General features: G+C 42.6%; 1 protein-coding gene across 1 annotated transcript; it reads right to left on the bottom strand.

Moving 5' to 3' along the window:
• Positions 1–911: 911 nt before the first annotated feature.
• LOC129355278 (uncharacterized) lies at positions 912–22,104 on the bottom strand. Its single transcript, XM_055024799.1, has 6 exons — positions 21,894–22,104; positions 3,845–3,926; positions 3,088–3,227; positions 2,817–3,010; positions 2,095–2,256; positions 912–1,082 (listed from the first exon to the last, which is right to left on the bottom strand). The coding sequence occupies exons 1-5, from the start codon at positions 22,036–22,038 to the stop codon at positions 2,158–2,160; spliced, it is 660 nt and encodes a 219-aa protein (XP_054880774.1). The 5' UTR covers positions 22,039–22,104; the 3' UTR covers positions 912–1,082; positions 2,095–2,157.
• Between the last annotated feature and the right edge of the window lie 4,326 nt (positions 22,105–26,430).

Genomic DNA, 26,430 nt, shown 5'->3' with positions numbered 1-26,430 from the left:
ATCTTGCTAACAGCACCATTTGTTTCAGGGGAAATGTTGATATTATTTAATCATTAAATAATCAGAATTCTTCTGTCTGAAGGTTTAGTGGAAGGAAAAACTCCCAAACATCAAAATACAACAAAGACACTGAAAACAACAAATCAAAACCAGAACAAAATCTCCAACACAAGCAGAAACAGGAACAAAGTTCATCACTAATGAAAATAAAACATTAAACCACGATGGAAACATTCATTAAAATGTTAAATCAGTTGTTTCCAGTATTTGTTCTCCTCCAGGTGTTGATGTGATTCACATAAATCCCTTTTTTAGTTCCATTTACTGAAGTTTGGACAATAGAAAATAAAAACACCTCTGATGGTTTTGATTGGCCACAGGAAGTGATGTGATGCTGATGGCCACCAGGTGGCGCCACCATCAACATTCATTCACCTGTTGATGAGGCTTTGATTTGAACTTTGGAGTTTTGTGATCATATAAACAGAAACATTGGTTTTTATTTCATCTTCAGGTTTAAACTGCATCAAGAAACAACCAGGAAGTTAAAGACGTGGTTAAGCCACGCCCCTTTCTCCCCCACACCCTGCAGAACAAAACAATATGTATATATCTAGTACATATATATGTATGTAAGTATACTGTGTATAACTGAGTGTGAACATTTCACTCAGTGAAATGATGAAAACTCATCTTGTATAAATATCATTCATCTAATGAAGAAAAACTGAACAAAGAACAAAGAACATCAATAGGAAATGGGAAACTCTCAGGGTTAAAGCTTCACTTGTCCTCCGTCCCGCTGTCCGTCCCGCTGTCCGTCCTGCTGTCTGCTGTCCCGTCCCGCTGTCTGCTGTCCGTCCTGCTGTCTGCTGTCCGTCCTGCTGTCCGTCCGCTGTCTGCTGTCCGTCCCGCTGTCCCGCTGTCAGCTCAGACGTTCCTGCTCTTCCTCCTCTTCCTGCTCTTCCTCCTCTCGTCTCTGCCTCCGTTTCGGTCCGCGGCGTTTTGCAGCCATTTGGTGATTCTGGCCTCGATCTCTCTGTCGGTTGCTGTGGCAGTGAGCCGATTGCGCCTCACAGCCACTGAGACAAAAGAAAAGACATGAATGAATTAAACGTTCTGACACCACGGACCCAGTGGTGTCAGAACTGAGTCTGTGTTTTGTGTTTGGAAACGTCACATTGACATTTCTAGACTTGAGTCATTGTTAGATAATCTTCTACAGGTTTCACAGTTTGGTTGATTGTGTTTAAATCCAGATGTTTTTCTTCTTCTACATCATGAAGAACCTGATGAATGCTGGTTCTTATCACTTGGTTCTGGGGATGCAGAACAGAACCAGAACCAGAACCAGAACCAGCTGTTGTCATGAATGACCCTGCCTCCAGGGGGCGCCCTTCTAGAGTAAGAATGTGATAATAAATCAATCTGAAAACCAGAAAAATAGACGTGAAAATGAGACCATATATAAATATTATATAAATATTTATATCAAAAATAGATTAAAATCTGGATTATCTTCACATTAAAGCTGTGAAGACTGCAGTGTTTACTGTCTACTGCAGCAGAGCTTTGTGTTCTTATCTATATAAAAATATCCTACAGTGTTTCCATCCCAGTATTGTATAGTTATTATTTTATATATTAAGGAGATCTTAGAGTGGAAGCTGACATGATGCTCATGGATGCAAATGTCATGAAATCATTAAATAATCATGTTTAACAATAAATGTTAAATATGAAAACTGAAACCTACAAGTTACTGAAAATATTTGGCCTTTACATTTTATTGACGAATCAGAGACAGAAACAGATGTTGACAGGAAATGTTCCTTCATCACAACGTCCAGAAATTAATCAAATCATCGCCTTCGCTTGTAAACTGCAGCAACCAGACATGTGACCTCTGAACCCCAGAGCCAGGAGCTCTGAGCACAGAGACACAGCCACGGTTTATACAGTTTATAAGGTTTATGACAGTAACTCCTGGCTGCAGCAGTGCATTCTGGGAAACATTTCTACACTGTAAAACCTGAACCTCCACTGAATTGAACCAAAGCTGCAGAGATGAAGCCCTTAAAGCTGTGAACTTACTGGTCACCAGTTTCTTCATGTGGAGACGCTGGAAGCCGATCTTCCCGTTCACGCCGCGCCAGTTCATCTGCTGGCTGAGCGAGTGTGTGTGAGCAGCGCTGCCATGATCCTGCCCACACACTCGTTCAGTGATCCTCCTCCCTGCAGAGCCAGAGCCGCGCTCTGCAAGCACAACAACAAATAATCGACCCGTTCAATCCATCAGGAGCCGTTATTGATCTAACGGTCTTGGACTGGGATACAAACAGAACCGAACTTTGGCTCAGATCTGACTGCATGTACTGCAGCTGCTCTTCAGATCCACATCCAGACTCTTTCCTGCACTCAATCAGCATTTCATATTTCTACTGAACATTGTTGAAATAAAATGATGAATGTTAGTCATTATAAATGCAAACAGCATTTAGTGACCTGAGCACTAAATGCTCTAAATGCTCAGGTCACTCAGCATTTAGTGACCTTTACTCAGTTTTTTATGTGAGTAAAACTGAAAGCTTTTCCAAATAAGTGCAGGATGTTAGTTGCTGCTTATTCTGATGTTATTTAGTATTTTCCATATTGTGTTGTTTGTGCTGCAGTGCAGTGATGCTGCAGCTCCTGCAGCTGATAATCTGACAGGTGATGCTGTAGGAAAACATGAACCTGGATTAAAACATGAATATGGATCATAAGCTACATGCAGGTCAACAGGAAAACATTTTGCTGTCTTTGTTCATTCTCACCAGCTGATTGTGAAGCTCTGGGTTGTCATGAAGTTGAGCCTCCATGTCTTCAACAGACTGTTGGCTGTTCAGAGGAAACGATTTCAGCAGCAACTCGTCTCCAGATGGAGTCTGCAGGCCTTGGATTGATTTGTAAATTATTTTAATCTGATCCATCAGAACTTCCTGGTTCATTAGAATACTTTTGAGGAGTGCTGAAATAAAAAGGTTTTATTAATGAGCATTTTAACCACATTATGATTCTAAAACATGACTGGAGCACAAGACTTACAAAGATGAAAACAGGAACCATGATGATGGCTCCCTGGAGCAGGAGGAGAGGCGTGGTGGCTCAGTGGTGCTGCAGCAGAGCTGCAGTCTCTCAGTGGTGCTGCAGCAGAGCTGCAGTCTCTCAGTGGTGATGCAGCAGAGCTGCAGTGGTTGAGATTTACAGGATTAGAAATTCTTGGTGTTGGTGTTAAAGCACCATATGTGCTTGTAAAGTTATAACTTCATGCATTAATACAAATCCATTAGTTTCTCATTCTGATTTAAAAGAGAATAAATTAGAAACAACTTTTATAAAATTTGGCTGCAACAGAAACCAGAAATAAAAGTTCAGCCATTATTCCTGGATCAACATTTTAAACTGTTAATGAGAAAACAACCAGCATCAGTTATAAACTAACTGGGTTACAGCAGAACTCTGGACTGCAACAGAACCAAATCAGAACCAAATCAGAACCAAATCAGAACCAGATCAGAACCATATGAGAACTAAATCAGAACCAAATCAGAACAGATCAAAACCAGATCAGAACAGATCAGAACCAAATCAGAACCAAATCAGAACCAGATCAGAACAGATCAGAACCATATGAGAACTAAATCAGAACCAAATCAGATCCAAACTGCAGACTCTCTGAACAGCCAGACATCTTCACCAGGAAGAGAATGTTGCTTCTATTCAATAATGTTTAAGAAAATAAAATCAATCAAAACATCAGTGATATTAGTGAGATACCAAAAACATGTCAAAATAAACTCACATTCTTCTTCTCTTCGGTTTGATTGGAGAATCATCATCAGAAACAGGATCACTGCTTTTCCTCCGTTTCTCCTGGTCGTCATCTACAGATAATTCAAAGATTTATAACCATTTAAAACCATTGAAGGTTTAAAGCTTCAGCTCTTAGAGCGCCCTCCCTCCCCCACTCTGCTCCTTCAGACTAGCCAGCAGCAATTAGCTGGTGGAACTGCTGAGCTCAGCATAATGCAGGTAAAAGCATTTTAAAAGGAGCAATATTAAGTTTTTTCCTGGCACATAAAGCTAATTTTTTATACTATAGTCATCTATGTTACCTTCAGTTGTTATTAAAATGCTAAAAGAAGTTTGAGTTCACAAAGTAAGGCCTTTGTCCCTTTAAGAAGCTCCTGCTCTTTTCTCTATTAAATCATTAATAGAGAAAAGAGTCTGCTGCACTGAGAGTAGCTCCTATAATCTCAGCAGATGTGCAGTTCTGCCACTTGTTAATTGCTGCTGCCGCTAGTCTGGAGGAACTGGGTGAAGGGCTTAGCGGCTGCAGCACAGAGGAGGAGCTTTGTGGCAACAGGAGGGAGCGAGGCGTTCCTAAGAGTCAATAACAGGCAGGAATGAATCTAGAAAAGTCTCCAGATGTGTTTTCTGATGAGGAAATAACATAATATAAACCCTCTGATGATTAACCATTATAGACTCAGATCACTGCACCGTTTATTGTTAAATCAAGTTGAACGTCAACAAATGTTTGGAACAAAATGTTTTAAATGGGTGATGTGTGTTGATGTGTGTTGATGTGTGTTGGTGTGTGTTGGTGTGTGTTGATGTGTGTTGATGTGTGTTGATTGTGTTGATGTGTGTTGAGGTGTTGATGTGTGTTGATGTGTGTTGGTGTGTGTTGGTGTGTGTTGATGTGTGTTGATGTGTGTTGGTGTGTGTTGATGTGTGTTGATGTGTGTTGATGTGTGTCGGTGTGTGTTGATGTGTGTTGGTGTGTGTTGATGTGTGTCGATGTGTGTCGATGTGTGTCGAGGTGTGTCGATGTGTGTTGATGTGTGTTAGTGTGTGTTGGTGTGTGTTGGTGGTGTGATGTGTGTTGATGTGTGTTGATGTGTGTTGGTGTGTGGTGATGTGTGGTGATGTGTGTTGATGTGTGTTGATGTGTGTTGATGTGTGTTGATGTGTGTTGATGTGTGGTGATGTGTGTTGGTGTGTTGATGTGTGTTGATGTGTGTTAGTGTGTGTTGGTGTGTGTTGGTGTGTGGTGATGTGTGTTGATGTGTGTTGATGTGTGTTGATGTGTGGTGGTGTGTGGTGATGTGTGTGTTGATGTGTGTTGATGTGTGTTGATGTGTGTTGATGTGTGTCGAGGTGTGTTGATGTGTTGATGTGTGTTGATGTGTGTCGATGTGTGTTGATGTGTGTTGATGTGTGTCGATGTGTGTTGATGTGTGTTGATGTGTGTTGATGTGTTAGTGTGTGTTGGTGTGTGTTGGTGTGTGTTGATGTGTGTTGATGTGTGTTGATGTGTGTTGATGTGTGGTGATGTGTGGTGATGTGTGTTGATGTGTGTTGGTGTGTGTTGATGTGTGTCGATGTGTGTTGATGTGTGTCGATGTGTGTTGATGTGTGGTGATGTGTGTTGGTGTGTGTTGATGTGTGTTGATGTGTGTTGATGTGTGTTGAGGTGTGTTGATGTGTGGAGGTGTGTTGATGTGTGTTGGTGTGTGTCGAGGTGTGTTGATGTGTGTTGATGTGTTGATGTGTGTTGGTGTGTGTTGATGTGTGTTGGTGTGTGTTGATGTGTGTCTATGTGTGTTGGTGTGTGTTGATGTGTGTTGATGTGTGTTGGTGTGTGTTGATGTGTGTCTGTGTGTTGATGTGTTGATGTTGATGTGTGTTGATGTGTGTTGATGTGTGTTGATGTGTGTTGATGTGTGTCGATGTGTGTTGATGTGTGTTGAGGTGTGTTGATGTGTGTTGATGTGTGTTGGTGTGTGATGTGTGTTGATGTGTGTTGGTGTGTTGATGTGTGTCTATGTGTGTTGTGTGTGTGATGTGTCGAGGTGTCGATGTGTGTCGATGTGTGTTGATGTGTGTTGTGTGTGTGTGTCGATGTGTGTCGATGTGTGTTGATGTGTGTTGATGTGTGTTGATGTGTGTTGATGTTTGATGTGTGTTGATGTGTGTTGAGGTGTGTTGGTGTGTGTTGATGTGTGTTGATGTGTGTCGATGTGTGTCGATGTGTGTCGTTGTGTGTCGATGTGTGTAGATGTGTGTCGATGTGTGTCGATGTGTGTCGATGTGTGTGATGTGTGTTGATGTGTGTTGATGTGTTGATGTGTGTTGAGGTGTGTTGTGTGTGTTGATGTGTGTTGATTGTTGATGTGTGTTGATGTGTGTTGATGGTGTCGAGGTGTGTTGATGTGTGTGATGTGTGTTGATGTGTGTTGATGTTGTTGATGTGTGTTGAGGTGTGTTGTGTGTTGATGTGTGTTGATGTGTGTTGATGTGTGTTGATGTGTGTTGATGTGTGTGTCGATGTGTGTTGGTGTGTGTTGATGTGTGTTGATGTGTGTGTGTGTGTTGATGTGTGTTGGTGTGTGTTGATGTGTGTTGATGTGTGTGATGTGTTGGTGTGTGTTTATGTGTGTTGATGTGTGTTGGGTGTGTTGGTGTGTGTTGATGTGTGTCGATGTGTGTTGATGTGTGTTGATGTGTGTTGGTGTGTTGATGTGTGTTGATGTGTGTTGATGTGTGTTGATGTGTGTTGATGTGTGTCGATGTTGATGTGTGTTGATGTGTGTTGATGTGTGTTGATGTGTGTTGGTGTGTGTTGATGTGTGTTGATGTGTGTCGATGTGTGTTGATGTGTGTTGATGTGTGTTGATGTGTGTTGATGTGTGTTGGTTGTGTTGGTGTGTGTTGATGTGTGTTGATGTGTGTTGATGTGTGTTGGTGTGTTGATGTGTGTTGATGTGTGTTGATGTGTGTTGATGTGTGTGTGTTGATGTGTGTTGATGTGTGTTGATGTGTGTCTATGTGTGTCGATGTTGATGTGTGATGTGTGTTGTGTGTGTGTTGATGTGTGTTGATGTGTGTTGGTGTGTGTTGATGTGTGTTGGTGTGTGTCGATGTGTGTTGATGTGTGTTGATGTGTGTGTTGTTGATGTTGATGTGTGTTGATGTGTGTTGATGTGTGTTGGTGTGTGTTGATGTGTTGATGTGTGTTGATGTGTGTTGATGTGTGTTGGTGTGTGTTGATGTGTGTTGATGTGTGTTGTGTGTGTTGATGTGTGTTGATGTGTGTGATGTGTGTTGATGTGTGTTGATGTGTGTTGGTGTGTGTCGATGTGTGTTGGTGTGTGTCGATGTGTGTTGGTGTGTGTTGATGTGTTGATGTGTGTTGGTGTGTTGATGTGTGTTGGTGTGTGTCGATGTGTGTTGATGTGTGTTGATGTGTTGATGTGTGTTGATGTGTGTTGATGTGTGTTGATGTGTGTTGATGTGTGTTGATGTGTCGATGTGTGTCGATGTGTGTTGGTGTGTGTTGATTGTGTTGATGTGTGTTGATGTGTGTTGATGTGGTTTGTGTGTTGATGTGTGTTGATGTGTGTTGATGTGTGTTGATGTGTGTTGGTGTGTGTCGATGTGTGTTGATGTGTGTTGATGTGTGTTGATGTGTGTTGATGTGTGTTGAGGTGTGTTGGTGTGTGTTGATGTGTGTTGATGTGTGTTGATGTGTGTTGATGTGTGTTGATGTGTGTTGATGTGTGTTGGTGTGTGTTGATGTGTGTTGATGTGTTGGTGTGTGTTGATGTGTGTTGGTGTGTGTTGATGTGTGTTGATGTGTGTTGATGTGTGTTGGTGTGTGTCTATGTGTGTTGAGTTGATGTGTGTCGATGTGTGTTGGTGTGTGTGATGTGTGTTGATGTGTGTTGGTGTGTGTTGATGTGTGTTGGTGTGTGTCGATGTGTGTTGATGTGTGTCGAGGTGTGTTGATGTGTGTTGATGTGTGTTGATGTGTGTTGATGTGTGTTTGATGTGTGTTGATGTGTGTTGATGTGTGTTGATGTGTGTTGATGTGTGTTGATGTGTGTTGAGTGTGTTGTGTGTGTGTTGGTGTGTGTTGATGTGTGTTGGTGTGTGTTGGTGTGTGTTGGTGTGTGTTGATGTGTGTTGGTGTGTGTTGATGTGTGTTGGTGTGTGTTGTGTGTGTTGGTGTGTTGATGTGTGTTGGTGTGTGTTGTGTGTGTTGGTGTGTGTTGATGTGTTGATGTGTTGTGTGTGTTGATGTGTGATGTGTGTTGGTGTGTGTTGATGTGTGTTGGTGTGTGTTGATGTGTGTTGGTGTGTGTTGATGTGTGTTGATGTGTGTTGGTGTGTGTTGATGTGTGTTGATGTGTTGATGTGTGTCGATGTGTGTTGATGTGTGTTGATGTGTGTTGATGTGTGTTGGTGTGTGTTGATGTGTGTTGATGTGTGTGATGTGTGTTGTGTGTTGATGTGTGTTGGTGTGTGTTGATGTGTGTTGATGTGTGTCGATGTGTGTTGATGTGTAGATGTGTGTTGATGTGTGTTGATGTGTGTTGATGTGTGTTGGTGTGTTGATGTGTGTTGATGTGTGTTGGTGTGTGTTGATGTGTGTTGGTGTGTGTCGATGTGTGTTGATGTGTGTTGATGTGTGTTGATGTGTGTTGATGTGTGTTGATGTGTGTTGATGTGTGTTGGTGTGTGTTGATGTGTGTTGAGTGTGTTGGTGTGTGTTGATGTGTGTTGGTGTGTGTTGATGTGTGTTGATGTGTTGGTGTGTGTTGGTGTGTGTTGATGTGTGTTGATGTGTGTTGATGTGTGTCGATGTGTGTTGGTGTGTGTCGATGTGTGTGTTGGTGTGTGATGTGTGTGGTGTGTGTTGATGTGTGTTGATGTGTGTTGATGTGTGGTGTGTGTTGATGTGTGTTGGTGTGTGTCGATGTGTTGGTGTGTGTTGATGTGTGTTGATGTGTTGATGTGTGTTGGTGTGTGTGATGTGTTGATGTGTGTTGATGTGTGTTGATGTGTGTTGATGTGTGTCGATGTGTGTTGTGTGTGTTGATGTGTGTTGATGTGTGTTGTGTGTTGATGTGTGTTGATGTGTGTTGATGTGTGTTGATGTGTGTTGGTGTGTGTCGATGTGTGTTGATGTGTGTTGGTGTGTGTTGATGTGTGTTGATGTGTGTCGATGTGTGTCGATGTTGTGGTGTGTTGATGTGTGTTGATGTGTGTTGATGTGTGTTGATGTGTGTTGATGTGTGTCGATGTGTGTCGATGTGTGTCGATGTGTGTTGGTGTGTTGATGTGTGTTGATGTGTGTTGTGTGTTGATGTGTGTTGATGTGTGTTGATGTGTGTTGGTGTGTGTCGATGTGTGTTGATGTGTGTTGATGTGTGTTGATGTGTGTTGATGTGTGTTGATGTGTTGGTGTGTGTTGTGTGTGTTGATGTGTTGATGTGTGTTGATGTGTGTTGGTGTGTGTCGATGTGTGTGATGTGTGTTGGTGTGTGTTGATGTGTGTTGATGTGTGTGTGTGTGTGTGTGTGTGTTGTGTGTGTGGATGTGTGTGATGTGTGAGGTGTTGATGTGTGTGATGTGTGTGATGTGTGTTGGGTGTGTTGATGTGTGTTGATGTGTGTTGATGTGTGGTGATGTGTGGTGATGTGTGTTGGTGTGTGTTGATGTGTGTTGATGTGTGTGGAGGTGTGTTGATGTGTGTTGATGTGTGTTGATGTGTGTTGGTGTGTGTTGATGTGTGTTGTGTGTGTTGATGTGTGTCTATGTGTGTTGGTGTGTGTTGATGTGTGTTGTGTGTGTTGGTGTGTGTTGATGTGTGTCTATGTGTGTTGATGTGTGTTGATGTGTGTTGGTGTGTTGATGTGTGTCTATGTGTGTTGATGTGTGTTGATGTGTGTTGGTGTGTGTTGATGTGTGTTGATGTGTGTTGGTGTGTGTTGATGTGTGTCTATGTGTGTTGATGTGTGTTGATGTGTGTTGGTGTGTTGATGTGTGTCGATGTGTGTCGATGTGTGTTGATGTGTGTCGATGTGTGGAGGTGTGTCGATGTGTGTTGATGTGTGTTGATGTGTGTTGATGTGTGTTGATGTGTGTTGATGTGTGTTGATGTGTGTTGGTGTGTGTTGATGTGTGTTGATGTGTGTTGATGTGTGTTGGTGTGTGTCTATGTGTGTTGATGTGTGTTGGTGTGTGTCGATGTGTGTTGATGTGTGTCGATGTGTGTTGATGTGTGTTGATGTGTGTTGATGTGTGGTGATGTGTGTTGATGTGTGTTGATGTGTGTTGATGTGTGTTGATGTGTGGTGATGTGTGTTGATGTGTGTTGATGTGTGTTGATGTGTGTTGATGTGTGTTGAGGTGTGTTGGTGTGTTGATGTGTGTTGGTGTGTGTGGTGTGTGTTGATGTGTTGGTGTGTGTTGATGTGTGTTGGTGTGTGTTGATGTGTGTTGATGTGTGTTGATGTGTGTTGGTGTGTGTTGATGTGTGTTGATGTGTGTTGATGTGTGTTGGTGTGTTGATGTGTGTTGATGTGTGTTGATGTGTGTTGATGTGTGTCGATGTGTGTCGATGTTGATGTGTGTTGATGTGTGTTGATGTGTGTTGATGTGTGTTGATGTGTGTTGGGTGTGTTGATGTGTGGATGTGTGTCGATGTGTGTTGATGTGTGTTGATGTGTGTTGATGTGTGTTGGTGTGTGTTGGTGTGTGTTGATGTGTTGATGTGTGTTGATGTGTGTTGGTGTGTTGATGTGTGTTGATGTGTGTTGATGTGTGTTGATGTGTGTTGATGTGTGTTGATGTGTGTTGATGTGTGTTGATGTGTGTCGATGTGTGTCGATGTTGATGTGTGTTGATGTGTGTTGGTGTGTGTTGATGTGTGTTGATGTGTGTTGGTGTGTGTTGATGTGTTGGTGTGTTGATGTGTGTTGATGTGTGTTGATGTGTGTTGATGTGTGTTGATGTGGATGTGTGTTGATGTGTGTTGATGTGTGTTGGTGTGTGTTGATGTGTGTTGATGTGTGTTGATGTGTGTTGATGTGTGTCGATGTGTGTTGGTGTGTGTTGATGTGTGTTGATGTGTGTTGGTGTGTGTTGATGTGTGTTGATGTGTGTTGATGTGTGTTGATGTGTCGATGTGTTGGTGTGTGTCGATGTGTGTGGTGTGTGTCGATGTGTGTTGGTGTGTGTTGATGTGTGTTGATGTGTGTTGGTGTGTGTTGATGTGTGTTGGTGTGTGTCGATGTGTGTTGGTGTGTGTTGATGTGTGTTGATGTGTGTTGATGTGTGTTGGTGTGTGTCGATGTGTGTTGATGTGTGTTGATGTGTGTTGATGTGTGTTGATGTGTGTTGATGTGTGTCGATGTGTGTTGGTGTGTGTTGATGTGTGTTGATGTGTGTTGATGTGTGTTGATGTGTGTTTGTGTTGATGTGTGTGATGTGTTGATGTGTTGGTGTGTGTTGGTGTGTGTCGATGTGTGTTGATGTGTGTTGATGTGTGTTGATGTGTGTTGATGTGTGTTGATGTGTGTTGAGGTGTGTGTTGGTGTGTGTTGATGTGTGTTGATGTGTGTTGATGTGTGTTGATGTGTGTTGATGTGTGTTGATGTGTGTCGATGTGTGTTGGTGTGTGTTGATGTGTGTTGATGTGTGTTGTGTGTTGATGTGTGTTGGTGTGTGTTGATGTGTGTTGATGTGTGTTGATGTGTGTTGGTGTGTGTCTATGTGTGTTGATGTGTGTTGGTGTGTGTCGATGTGTGTTGATGTGTGTCGATGTGTGTTGATGTGTGTTGATGTGTGTTGATGTGTGTTGATGTGTGTTGATGTGTGGTGATGTGTGTTGATGTGTGTTGATGTGTGTTGATGTGTGTTGATGTGTTGAGGTGTGTTGGTGTGTGTTGATGTGTGTTGATGTGTGTTGGTGTGTGTGATGTGTGTTGGTGTGTGTTGATGTGTGTTGGTGTGTGTTGATGTGTGTTGATGTGTGTTGATGTGTGTTGATGTGTGTTGGTGTGTGTTGATGTGTGTTGATGTGTGTTGATGTGTGTTGGTGTGTGTTGATGTGTGTCGATGTGTGTCGATGTTGATGTGTGTTGATGTGTGTTGATGTGTGTTGATGTGTGTTGATGTGTGTTGGTGTGTGTTGATGTGTGTAGATGTGTGTGTCGATGTGTGTCGATGTGTCGATGTGTGTTGATGTGTGTTGATGTGTGTTGATGTGTGTTGTTGTGGTTGTGTGTTGATGTGTGTTGATGTGTGTTGATGTGTGTTGATGTGTGTTGATGTGTGTTGATGTGTGTCGATGTGTGTTGATGTGTGTTGATGTGTGTTGATGTGTGTCGATGTGTGTCGATGTTGATGTGTGTTGATGTGTGTTGATGTGTGTTGGTGTGTGTTGATGTGTGTTGATGTGTGTTGGTGTGTGTTGATGTGTGTTGGTGTGTGTCGATGTGTGTTGATGTGTGTTGTGTGTTGTGTGTTGATGTTGATGTGTGTTGATGTGTGTTGATGTGTGTTGGTGTGTGTTGGTGTGTGTTGATGTGTGTTGATGTGTGTTGATGTGTGTGATGTGTGTCGATGTGTGTCGATGTTGATGTGTGTTGATGTGTGTTGATGTGTGTTGGTGTGTTGATGTGTGTTGATGTGTGTTGGGTGTGTTGGTGTGTGTTGGTGTGTGTTGATGTGTGTTGATGTTGATGTGTGTTGATGTGTGTTGATGTGTGTTGGTGTGTGTTGATGTGTGTTGATGTGTGTTGATGTGTGTTGATGTGTGTTGGTGTGTTGATGTGTGTTGATGTGTGTTGGTGTGTGTTGATGTGTGTTGATGTGTGTTGATGTGTGTTGATGTGTGTTGGTGTGTGGTGATGTGTGTTGATGTGTGTTGATGTGTGTTGGTGTGTGTCGATGTGTGTTGATGTGTGTTGATGTGTGTTGATGTGTGTTGGTGTGTGTTGATGTGTGTTGATGTGTGTTGATGTGTTGGTGTGTGTTGATGTGTGTTGATGTGTGTTGATGTGTGTTGATGTGTGTTGGTGTGTGTTGGTGTGTTGATGTGTGTTGGTGTGTGTTGGTGTGTTGATGTGTGTTGATGTGTTGATGTGTGTTGATGTGTGTTGATGTGTGTTGGTGTGTTGATGTGTGTTGATGTGTGTGTGTGTGTTGGTGTGTGTTGATGTGTGTGGGTGTGTGTTGGTGTGTTGATGTGTGTTGATGTGTGTTGGTGTGTGTTGATGTGTGTTGATGTGTGTTGATGTGTGTTGATGTGTGTTGGTGTGTGTTGATGTGTGTTGATGTGTGTCGATGTGTGTTGATGTGTGTTGATGTGTTGATGTGTGTTGGTGTGTGTTGATGTGTGTTGATGTGTGTTGATGTGTGTCGATGTGTGTCGATGTGTGTGATGTGTGTCGATGTGTGTCGATGTTGATGTGTGTTGATGTGTGTTGATGTGTGTTGGTGTGTGTTGATGTGTGTTGGTGTGTGTTGATGTGTGTTGGTGTGTGTCGATGTGTGTTGATGTGTGTTGATGTGTGTTGGTGTGTGTTGATGTGTGTTGATGTGTGTTGGTGTGTGTTGATGTGTGTTGATGTGTGTTGGTGTGTGTTGATGTGTGTTGGTGTGTGTTGATGTGTGTTGATGTGTGTTGATGTGTTGGTGTGTGTCTATGTGTGTTGATGTGTGTTGTGTGTCGATGTGTGTTGATGTGTGTCTATGTGTGTTGATGTGTGTTGATGTGTGTTGGTGTGTTGATGTGTGTTGATGTGTGTTGATGTGTGTTGGTGTGTGTCGATGTGTGTCGATGTTGATGTGTGTTGATGTGTGTTGATGTGTGTTGATGTGTGTTGGTGTGTGTTGATGTGTGTTGATGTGTGTCGATGTGTGTCGATGTGTGTTGATGTGTGTTGATGTGTGTTGATGTGGTTGGTGTGTGTTGGTGTGTGTTGATGTGTGTTGATGTGTGTTGATGTGTGTTGGTGTGTTGATGTGTGTTGATGTGTGTTGATGTGTGTTGATGTGTGTTGATGTGTGTTGATGTGTGTTGATGTGTGTTGATGTGTGTCGATGTGTGTCGATGTTGATGTGTGTTGATGTGTGTTGGTGTGTGTTGATGTGTGTTGATGTGTGTTGGTGTGTTGATGTGTGTTGGTGTGTGTCGATGTGTGTTGATGTGTGTTGATGTGTGTTGATGTGTGTTGATGTTGATGTGTGTTGATGTGTGTTGATGTGTTGGTGTGTGTTGATGTGTGTTGATGTGTGTTGATGTGTGTTGATGTGTGTTGGTGTGTTGATGTGTGTTGATGTGTGTTGGTGTGTTGATGTGTGTTGATGTGTGTTGATGTGTGTTGATGTGTGTTGATGTGTGTTGGTGTGTGTCGATGTGTGTTGGTGTGTGTCGATGTGTGTTGGTGTGTGTTGATGTGTGTTGATGTGTGTTGGTGTGTGTTGATGTGTGTTGGTGTGTGTCGATGTGTGTTGATGTGTGTTGATGTGTGTTGATGTGTGTTGGTGTGTGTCGATGTGTGTTAGTGTGTGTCGATGTGTGTGATGTGTGTTGATGTGTGTTGATGTGTGTCGATGTGTGTCGATGTGTGTTGGTGTGTGTTGATGTGTGTTGATGTGTGTTGATGTGTGTTGATGTGTGTTTGTGTGTTGATGTGTGTTGATGTGTGTTGATGTGTTGATGTGTGTTGGTGTGTGTCGATGTGTGTTGATGTGTGTTGATGTGTGTTGATGTGTGTTGATGTGTGTTGATGTGTGTTGAGGTGTGTTGGTGTGTGTTGATGTGTGTTGATGTGTGTTGATGTGTGTTGATGTGTGTTGATGTGTGTCGATGTGTGTTGGTGTGTGTTGATGTGTGTTGATGTGTGTTGGTGTGTGTTGATGTGTGTTGGTGTGTGTTGATGTGTGTTGATGTGTGTTGATGTGTGGTGTGTGTCTATGTGTGTTGATGTTGATGTGTGTTGATGTGTGTTGGTGTGTGTTGATGTGTGTTGATGTGTGTTGGTGTGTGTTGATGTGTGTGGTGTGTGTGGATGTGTGTTGATGTGTTGGGGTGTGTTGATGTGTGTTGGTGTGTGTTGATGTGTGTTGATGTGTGTTGATGTGTGGTGATGTGTGTTGATGTGTGATGTGTGTTGATGTGTGTTGATGTGTGTTGATGTGTGTTGGTGTGTGTTGGTGTGTGTTGATGTGTGTTGGTGTGTTGGTGTGTGTTGGTGTGTGTTGATGTGTGTTGGTGTGTGTTGATGTGTGTTGGTGTGTGTTGATGTGTGTTGGTGTGTGTTGATGTGTGTTGGTGTGTGTTGATGTGTGTTGGTGTGTGTTGATGTGTGTTGATGTGTGTTGGTGTGTGTTGATGTGTGTTGATGTGTGTTGGTGTGTTGATGTGTGTTGGTGTGTGTTGATGTGTGTTGGTGTGTGTTGATGTGTGTTGATGTGTGTTGGTGTGTGTTGATGTGTGTTGATGTGTGTCGATGTGTGTCGATGTGTGTTGATGTGTGTTGATGTGTGTTGATGTGTGTTGGTGTGTGTTGATGTGTGTTGATGTGTGTTGATGTGTGTTGGTGTGTTGATGTGTGTTGATGTGTGTTGATGTGTGTTGATGTGTGTCGATGTGTGTTGATGTGTAGATGTGTGTCGATGTTGATGTGTGTTGATGTGTGTTGGTGTGTGTGTGTGTTGATGTGTGTTGATGTGTGTTGGTGTGTGTTGATGTGTGTTGGTGTGTGTCGATGTGTGTTGATGTGTGTTGATGTGTGTTGATGTGTGTTGATGTTGATGTGTGTCGATGTGTGTTGATGTGTGTTGGTGTGTGTTGATGTGTGTTGATGTGTGTTGATGTGTGTCGATGTGTGTTGGTGTGTGTTGATGTGTGTTGATGTGTTGTGGTGTGTGTTGATGTGTGTTGATGTGTGTTGATGTGTGTTGATGTGTGTCGATGTGTGTTGGTGTGTGTCGATGTGTGTTGGTGTGTGTCGATGTGTGTTGGTGTGTGTTGATGTGTGTTGATGTGTGTTGATGTGTGTTGGTGTGTGTTGATGTGTGTTGGTGTGTGTCGATGTGTGTTGGTGTGTGTTGATGTGTTGATGTGTGTTGATGTGTGTTGGTGTGTGTCGATGTGTGTTGATGTGTGTTGATGTGTGTTGATGTGTGTTGATGTGTGTTGATGTGTGTTGGTGTGTGTTGATGTGTGTTGATGTGTGTTTGTGTGTTGATGTGTGTTGATGTGTGTTGATGTGTGTTGATGTGTGTTGGTGTGTGATGTGTGTTGATGTGTGTTGATGTGTGTTGATGTGTGTTGATGTGTAGATGTGTGTCGATGTGTGTTGGTGTGTTGATGTGTGTTGATGTGTGTTGATGTGTGTTGATGTGTGTTGATGTGTGTCGATGTGTGTTGATGTGTGTCGATGTGTGTTGGTGTGTTGATGTGTGTTGATGTGTGTTGGTGTGTGTTGATGTGTGTTGATGTGTTGATGTGTGTTGGTGTGTGTCGATGTGTGTTGATGTGTGTTGGTGTGTGTTGATGTGTGTTGATGTGTGTTGATGTGTGTTGGTGTGTGTTGGTGTGTGGTGATGTGTGTTGATGTGTGTTGATGTGTGTTGGTGTGTGTCGATGTGTGTTGATGTGTGTTGATGTGTGTTGATGTGTGTTGATGTGTGTTGATGTGTGTCGAGGTGTGTCGATGTGTGTTGATGTGTGTCGAGGTGTGTTGATGTGTGTTGATGTGTGTGATGTGTGTTGGTGTGTTGATGTGTTGTTGATGTGTTGATGTGTGTGATGTGTGTGATGTGGTGATGTGTGTGATGTGTGTTGATGTGTGTCGATGTGTGTTGATGTGTGATGTGTGTTGATGTGTGTTGGTGTGTGTTGATGTGTGTTGGTGTGTGTTGATGTGTGTCTATGTGTGTTGGTGTGTGTTGATGTGTGTTGATGTGTGTTGGTGTGTGTTGATGTGTGTTGATGTGTGTTGGTGTGTTGATGTGTGTCTATGTGTGTTGATGTGTGTCTATGTGTGTTGATGTGTGTTGGTGTGTGTTGGTGTGTGTTGATGTGTGTTGATGTGTGTTGGTGTGTGTTGATGTGTGTCTATGTGTGTTGATGTGTGTTGATGTGTGTTGATGTGTGTTGATGTGTGTCGATGTGTGTCGATGTGTGTTGATGTGTGTCGATGTGTGTCGAGTGTGTTGATGTGTGTTGATGTGTGTTGATGTGTGTTGATGTGTGTTGATGTGTGTTGATGTGTTGATGTGTGTTGGTGTGTTGATGTGTGTTGATGTGTGTTGATGTGTGTTGGTGTGTGTCTATGTGTGTTGATGTGTGTTGGTGTGTGTTGATGTGTGTTGATGTGTGTGGAGGTGTGTTGATGTGTGTTGATGTGTGTTGATGTGTGGTGATGTGTGTTGATGTGTGTTGATGTGTGTTGATGTGTGTTGATGTGTGGTGATGTGTGTTGATGTGTGTTGATGTGTGTTGATGTGTGTTGATGTGTGTGAGGTGTGTTGGTGTGTTGATGTGTGTTGGTGTGTGTTGGTGTGTGTTGATGTGTTGGTGTGTGTTGATGTGTGTTGGTGTGTGTTGATGTGTGTTGATGTGTGTTGATGTGTGTTGGTGTGTGTGTGTGATGTGTGTTGATGTGTGTTGTGTGTTGATGTGTGTTGATGTGTGTTGATGTGTGTTGATGTGTGTCGATGTGTGTCGATGTTGATGTGTGTTGATGTGTGTGATGTGTGTTGATGTGTGTGATGTGTGTTGGTGTGTGTTGATGTGTGTCGATGTGTGTCGATGTGTGTCGATGTGTGTTGATGTGTGTTGATGTGTGTTGGGTGTGTGTTGGTGTGTGATGTGTGTTGATGTGTGTTGATGTGTGTTGGTGTGTTGATGTGTGTTGATGTGTGTTGATGTGTGTTGATGTGTGTCGATGTGTGTTGATGTGTTGATGTGTGTTGATGTGTGTTGATGTGTGTCGATGTTGATGTGTGTTGATGTGTGTTGGTGTGTTGATGTGTGTTGATGTGGTTGGTGGTGTTGATGTGTGTTGGTGTGTGTCGATGTGTGTGATGTGTGTTGATGTGTGTTGATGTGTGTTGATGTTGATGTGTGTTGATGTGTGTTGATGTGTGTTGGTGTGTTGATGTGTGTTGATGGTGTTGATGTGTGTTGATGTGTGTCGATGTGTGTTGGTGTGTGTTGATGTGTGTTGATGTGTGTTGGTGTGTGTTGATGTGTGTTGATGTGTGTGATGTGTGTTGGTGTGTGTGGATGTGTGTTGGTGTGTGTGGATGTGTGTTGGTGTGTGTGGATGTGTGTTGGTGTGTGTTGATGTGTGTGATGTGTGTTGGTTGTGTGTTGATGTGTGTTGGTGTGTGTCGATGTGTGTTGTGTGTGTTGATGTGTGTTGATGTGTGTTGATGTGTGTGGTGTGTGTAGATGTGTGTTGATGTGTGTTGATGTGTGTTGATGTGTGTTGATGTGTGTTGATGTGTGTCGATGTGTGTTGGTGTGTGTTGATGTGTGTTGATGTGTGTTGATGTGTGTTGATGTGTGTTTGTGTGTTGATGTGTGTTGATGTGTGTTGATGTGTGTTGGTGTGTGTTGGTGTGTGTCGATGTGTGATGTGTGTTGATGTGTGTTGATGTGTGTTGATGTGTGTTGATGTGTGTTGAGGTGTGTTGGTGTGTGTTGATGTGTGTTGATGTGTGTTGATGTGTGTTGAGTGTGTTGATGTGTGTTGATGTGTGTCGATGTGTGTTGGTGTGTGTTGATGTGTGTTGATGTGTGTTGGTGTGTGTTGATGTGTGTTGGTGTGTGTTGATGTGTGTTGATGTGTGTTGATGTGTGTTGGTGTGTCTATGTGTGTTGATGTGTGTTGGTGTGTGTCGATGTGTGTTGATGTGTGTCGAGGTGTGTTGATGTGTGTTGATGTGTGTTGATGTGTGTTGATGTGTGTTGATGTGTGTTGATGTGTGTTGATGTGTGTTGATGTGTGTTGATGTGTGTTGATGTGTGTTGATGTGTGTTGATGTGTGTTGAGGTGTGTTGGTGTGTGTTGATGTGTGTTGATGTGTGTTGGTGTGTGTTGATGTGTGTTGGTGTGTGTTGATGTGTGTGGTTGTGTGTTGATGTGTGTTGATGTGTGTTGATGTGTGTTGATGTGTGTTGGTGTGTGTTGATGTGTGTTGATGTGTGTTGATGTGTGTTGGTGTGTGTTGATGTGTGTCGATGTGTGTCGATGTTGATGTGTGTTGATGTGTGTTGATGTGTGTTGATGTGTGTTGATGTTGTTGGTGTGTGTTGATGTGTGTAGATGTGTGTCGATGTGTGTCGATGTGTGTCGATGTGTGTTGATGTGTGTTGATGTGTGTTGATGTGTGTTGTTGTGTGTTGGTGTGTGTTGATGTGTGTTGATGTGTGTTGATGTGTGTTGATGTGTGTTGATGTGTGTTGATGTGTGTTGATGTGTGTTGATGTGTGTTGATGTGTGTTGATGTGTGTCGATGTGTCGATGTTGATGTGTGTTGATGTGTTGATGTGTGTTGGGTGTGTTGATGTGTGTTGATGTGTGTTGGTGTGTGTTGATGTGTGTTGGTGTGTGTCGATGTGTGTTGATGTGTGTTGATGTGTGTTGATGTGTGTTGATGTTGATGTGTGTTGATGTGTGTTGATGTGTGTTGGTGTGTGTTGGTGTGTGTTGATGTGTGTTGATGTGTGTTGATGTGTGTTGATGTGTGTCGATGTGTGTCGATGTTGATGTGTGTTGATGTGTGTTGATGTGTGTTGGTGTGTGTTGATGTGTGTTGTTGATGTGTGTTGGTGTGTGTTGGTGTGTGTTGGTGTGTGTTGATGTGTGTTGATGTGTTGATGTGTGTTGATGTGTGTTGATGTGTGTTGGTGTGTGTTGATGTGTGTTGATGTGTGTTGATGTGTGTCGATGTGTGTTGGTGTGTGTTGATGTGTGTTGATGTGTGTTGGGTGTGTGTTGATGTGTGTTGATGTGTGTTGATGTGTGTTGATGTGTGTTGGTGTGTGGTGATGTGTGTTGATGTGTGTTGATGTGTTGGTGTGTGTCGATGGATGTGTGTTGATGTGTGTTGATGTGTGTTGGTGTGTTGATGTGTGTTGATGTGTGTTGATGTGTGTTGGTGTGTTGTTGTGTGTTGATGTGTGTTGATGTGTGTTGATGTGTGTTGGTGTGTGTTTGGTGTGTGTTGATGTGTGTTGGTGTGTGTTGGTGTGTTGATGTGTGTTGATGTGTGTTGATGTGTGTTGATGTGTGTTGATGTGTGTTGGTGTGTGTTGATGTGTGTTGATGTGTGTCGGTGTGTGTTGGTGTGTGTTGATGTGTGTCGGTGTGTGTTGGTGTGTTGATGTGTGTTGATGTGTGTTGGTGTGTGTTGATGTGTGTTGATGTGTGTTGATGTGTGTTGATGTGTGTTGGTGTGTGTTGATGTGTGTTGATGTGTGCGATGTGTGTTGATGTGTGTTGATGTGTGTTGATGTGTGTTAGTGTGTGTTGATGTGTGTTGATGTGTGTCGATGTGTGTCGATGTGTGTCGATGTGTGTTGATGTGTGTCGATGTGTGTCGATGTTGATGTGTGTTGATGTGTGTTGATGTGTGTTGATGTGTGTTTGATGTGTGTGTTGGTGTGTTGATGTGTGTTGATGTGTTTGATGTGTGTTGATGTGTGTTGTGGTGTGTGTGTGTGTGTTGATGTGTGTTGATGTGTGTTGATGTGTGTTGGTGTGTTGATGTGTGTTGGTGTGTGTCGATGTGTGTTGATGTGTGTTGATGTGTGTTGGTGTGTGTTGGTGTGTGTTGATGTGTGTTGTGTGTTGATGTGTGTTGTGTTGTGTTTGATGTTGTGTGTGTGATGTGTTGGTGTGTGTTGGTGTGTGTTGTGTGGTTTGATGTGTTTGTGTGTGTCGATGTGTGTCGGTGTGTGTCGATGTGTGTTGATGTGTTAGTGGTGTTTGATGTGTGTTGGTGTGTGTTGATGTGTGTTGATGTGTGTGATGTGTGTTGGTGTGTGTTGATGTGTTGATTGTGTTGATGTGTTGATGTGTGTTGATGTGTGTTGATGTGTGTTGATGTGTTGTGTGTGTGTGTTGATGTGTGTTGTGTGTGTGTGTTGATGTGTCGATGTGTGTGATGTGTGTCTGTGTTTGATGTGTGTTGTGTGTTGATGTGTGTTGATGTGTGTTGTGTGTGTGATGTGTGTTGATGTGTGTGTGTGTTGATGTGTGTTGATGTGTGTGTGTGTTGATGTGTGTCATGTGTGTTGATGTGTGTGGTGTGTGTTGATGTGTGTTGATGTGTGTGATGTGTGTTGTGTGTGTTGAGTGTGTGTGTGTTGTGTTGTGATGTGTGTTGATGTGTGTTGTGTGTGTTGATGTGTGTTGTGTGTTTGTGTGTGATGTGTGTTGTGGTGTGTGATGTGTGTTGATGTGTGTTGAGTGTTTGTTGATGTGTGTTGATGTTGTTGATGTGTGTTGTGTGTGTGATGTGTTTGATGTGTGTTGGTGTGTGTTGGTGTGTGTGATGTGTGTTGATGTGTGTTGGTGTGTTGGTGTGTGTTGTGTGTGTGGTGTTTTGTTGTGTGTTGTTTTGTGTGTTGGTGTGTGTTGGTGTGTGTTGGTGTGTTGTGTGTGTTGATGTGTGTTGTGTGTGTTGGTGTGTGGTGTGTGTTTGTTTGTGTTTGTGTGTTGATGTGTGTTGATGTGTGTTGATGTGTGTTGATGTGTGTTGTTTGATGTGTGTGTGGTGTTGTGTGTTGATGTGTGTTTGATGTGTGTTTGTGTGTGTGTTGTGTTGATGTTGTTGTTGATGTTGTGTGTGGGTTGATGTGTGTTGGTGTGTGTTGGTGTGTTGGTGTGTGTTGGTGTGTGTGGTGTGTGTTGTGTGTGTTGGTGTGTGTTGATGTGTGTTGGTGTGTTGTGTGTGTTGTGTGTTTGGTGTGTGTTGGTGTGTGTTGGTGTGTGTTGGTGTGTGTCGATGAGGAACATTAAATCTCTCACTGGATGTAAGGATCAGTCTGACGCCGTCAGGAAGCCAGTCTGCAGCTGCTGATGGCCACGTTTCCTCAACACACGTCACTGGAAGAAGCTCAGCTTCGTTTGTGTTTTGGAAAACAATCTGGAACATCGCCTGCATGATGCACATTTGAAAAAGTAATTAACACAAAACAATAAAGAGCTTGATGAACAAGAACAACATGGGAAGAAAACTAAACATTTGTTTTAGAAGCCTGGAGCTCAGTAGCTCAGTAGCAGGGTTCGGGTTCTGGTTCTGGTTCTGGTTCTGGTTCTGGTTTGGGTTTAGGAATGAAGGGTTGGGGTAGCAGCAGGCCTGGTTTCATCACCTGATCCAAACTAAAACACATACAGGGACAACAGAACCATTTTATATGCAGTCTGATGGTTTTTTTGGATGAGTTTTAGGTTCCCTCCCTGCAGCAAACTGTTCCTCCATCAGGAACATGGTCTTTAATTTAATGCAGAAATCTGTCTGTAGTTCTGGTGATGAAACATCTCTACTATAAACTGTTCAATGCGACACAATCCATAGTCATAATGTTCACCCCAAACCAAGAAACCAGCATGAAAACAGAAAATTTACTGAGAAAACAATAAATATGAGTTATGTCACCTTCAACAATGCATGAAAGTTATTTTATGCTCAGCAACATTTCAAAGCCCCTCAAACCTTTGACCCCTCAAACCTTTGGCCCCTCAAACCTTTGGCCCTCAGTGTTTTAGGGGTTTTCCTGTTGATACTAACAGGCTGAAGGTGATTAACTGGCTTCTCCAGCCTGGTGAAAATACAATCATTTGATTTGAATTAAAAACAGAAGGTCACATTTTCTGATCTATGTGATGGAAAACTATTTGATGGTCGAATCTTATTTCACCCAGATGGGGGATCATGTGTCATATTAAATAAAAGGCAGCAAAGGTAGAACAATTGAACTCAGTTGTGAACGTCCTCCCTGCACACGCAGACATGTGACCCATATCGACTCCCATCGACGATGTGAGGCTCTCAGACTCTCTAACGTCCAAACAGGAAGTCCTATAAAACCTTGAGAGTCCAGAATAAATAAATCTGGTGGATGAGGAAAAACCAGTGGCCACAGTTTGTGGAGTAAGTCAGAAAAAACCATACAGAGAAGGTGAAGAAGCTCCAACAGAACCTGAAACACTGATGTATGGAGGAGCTGATGAGTTTTTGTCCAGGAAACTGTTGTTCCTGCCTCCAGATGGTCCTGATGTTTCATTAAGCTAAAAGCTCACATATACTGACGAGTTCTTCAACTTTCACCTCAGATATTTAACATATTTCCAGCTGCATAATCACTGTTGCACCTTGACACAGTGTTTGGGATTCTCTCTGTGCTCAAGTCACCAAGCCACACTTTCTGAATGCTACCTGAATGCTAACTGCTTCCTGAATGCTACCTGAATGCTTCCTGAATGCTACCTGAATGCTACCTGAATGCTAACTGCTACCTGAATGCTACCTGAATGCTAACTGCTATCTGAATGCTTCCTGAATGCTACCTGAATGCTAACTGCTATCTGAATGCTTCCTGAATGCTACCTGAATGCTAACTGCTATCTGAATGCTTCCTGAATGCTACCTGAATGCTAACTGCTATCTGAATGCTTCCTGAATGCTACCTGAATGCTAACTGCTATCTGAATGCTTCCTGAATGCTACCTGAATGCTAACTGCTATCTGAATGCTTCCTGAATGCTACCTGAATGCTAACTGCTATCTGAATGCTACCTGAATGCTAGTCTGAACAGACCTGGAATCACCACATTCAGCTTCAGCAGCTTTATTAAAGACACAAAATGTCCATAGAAAGATAATTTAAGAAAATTTTTAAAAGAAATGGGGCAAGTGAAGTACGTTTACTTGTGCCTGCCTCTTTTTCAAACAGATAGTTATCTAAATATATGTAAAACCTTCTACTGTGATAAATGTCGTGAATCAGATATTAGCTTAGCATTTTCAACATAAAAACTCTGAGTTTTTGTTTCCTCTCATTTTCCATGAAGTCCAGACTTTACAGGACATCACTGTTAGCTTAGCTTTAGCTTTTTCCACCAGGCATTTCAACATGACATGATTTCCTTGTTCTCGGTTTCACACTATGGAAGCCCGTTTCCGCCACTCTGTTAAAAAAATAAAATAAAATTATCTCATTATAATGAGATAGTATCTCATTATAATGAGATAGTATCTCAAAATAATGAGATAGTATCTCAATATAATGAGATAGTATCTCAAAATAATGAGATAGTATCTCATTATAATGAGATACTATCTCATTATAATACTATCTCATTATAATACTATCTCATTATAATGAGATACTATCTCATTATAATGAGATACTATCTCATTATTTTGAGATACTATCTCATTATAATGAGATTATTTTATTTTATTTTTTTAACAGAGTGGCGGAAATGGGCTTCCATATCACACAACTTCTGCCGTCTGATGTGATCGTTACTTTCTCCTGTACAGATAAAAACCAACAGCAGCAACAACACAAACCGTCAGAACTGCAACAAGAACAGCAACGTTTGGACTGATGGTTCCGACTGTGAAAACTCTCTGGACGTCTCCTGCTTCGTCTCCTGCTTCGTCTCCTGCTTCGTCTCCTGCTTCGTCTCCTGCTTCGTCTCCTGCTTCGTCTCCTGCAGGTCAGGGTGGATCAGTTTCCTGCCAGCTCAGATGAATCTCCAGCGGTCAGGTGAACGTACCTGAACGCAGCGCGATCCTCAGCCGGCTGAGCTGCAGGTGTTCCTCCGCCTCGGTCCCAGAGCTGCTCATCAGAACCCAACACCGGAACGTCCCCTCGTCCTCCACAGAGACGTTCTTCAGGACCACAGAGACGTCCCCCTGCTGGCGCCGGACCGGTTCTTCAGCGCCACTCGGCCTCTGAAGGACCGGTGCTGGTACTTGTCGTACGGCCGGCCGTTGCGGTAGAAGAAGACGTACTCGTTGGCCGGCAGGTCGTCTCTGGTCCACTCCACCACGGTGGCAGCTGCGGCGCCGGGAGTCTGGCACCGCAGGTCAGCATCTCCTCCGGGGGTCACCACCACTGGACCGGACCACAGAACCAGACATTACCACAGTGTCTCACATGGACGATGAGGGACGATGAGGGACGATGAGGGACGATGAGGGACGATGTCCCGGCTGCATGCAGGAAGCTGCTGCTCCACTGCATCTGAAATGCACTGAACAGCTTTAACACTGATCCTTCCAGCTGGTACCAGAACCATCTCTACTCCTCATGACTCAGCAGGTTTACATCCCTGATTGAAATGTTTCATCAGATCTTATAAGATTCAATCAAACAGAATCCTGATGTTTTTCCTTCATGTTTCTGATGCTGAGATGTTCTAAAACGTAACCACTGGTTTAAAATGAGCAGCACCAGTAGAAACTGGTTCTGCTGGTCAATGCATCCGAACCCGACCAGCTGCAGCCGGATCTGCTCTGCTGGGCTGATCAGAAACTGCAGCATGATGAACAACAAAACCAGCAGAGCTTAAAGCTTTTATGTTTACATTTTATTCTCATGAGCAAATTTTATACTCTTATATTTTAACCTAAAGAGTAAATCCTCTACACTTCAACTAGTTTTAAATTATTTTATTATATCTTTATTTAGTTGTAATTTATAAAACATGTATTTATGAGATCATTTCATCTTTACGATATGAAGGAAAACTTTCAAATTAAACTAATGTTGTGTTTCTGTACTGAAAGAGGAATAATAAATAAACCATAAGTCATGTAACATCTGGACAGAAATTGAAATCAGCATAATTTAAACTGCATGTTACTGAACATAAAACCCCCTGAACTCACCGTCAGCAGCAGAAACCTGCAGGATCAGCACAAAACAGGCGATTAAATGCAAAATGATCATTTCTGCAGCGGAAAATCATCGAGTTTCTGACGGTCGATCAGCTGCAGGATCAAATGAACTGAAACTGAAACGAAGAAATGAAGTAAACAAGGGACTAAAATGGCTCCTTCCGCCCCCTGGTGGACAAACACAGGAGCAACAAGACCTCTAATTATTTGGTTTTCTTCTAATATTAATAAACAGACATATTTTCTTACTGTTGTGTTGAAACACTCACTAAAATCTGATGTTACCACTGGGTGGCGCTGTTCTTCAGAAATGATTCATATAGTTACTGTCAGGTTGAATTAATCAGGACCTTTTATAAATCAAACATACTTCAACAAAACCAGAAACTAAAGATGCATCAGATTCATTTAGTCATCAAAACGTTTTATCATCTTTAACTTTCTGATTCCATTTTTAAAAATTCAGGAATTTATTTATGATGAATTCTGATAAAAACACAAAAAAGAAAATGAGCTGAAAAAAGTTCATTCAGCTGAACATAACATTAAATAATTAACCAAAATGAACAGAACCTTGTATGGCAAGACATTAACAACAATAATACTAGACCTCGAAAGCGAGCTGCAGTGACCTGTTGGACCAGCAGGGGG

Source organism: Poeciliopsis prolifica, unplaced genomic scaffold (assembly GCF_027474105.1).
Source record: "Poeciliopsis prolifica strain line A6 unplaced genomic scaffold, Auburn_PproV2 SCAFFOLD128, whole genome shotgun sequence".
Classification (NCBI taxonomy): Eukaryota; Metazoa; Chordata; class Actinopteri; order Cyprinodontiformes; family Poeciliidae; genus Poeciliopsis; species Poeciliopsis prolifica.
The sequence above is the reverse complement of the archived record's forward strand: the minus strand, read 5'-3'. Positions and strand labels throughout refer to the sequence as shown.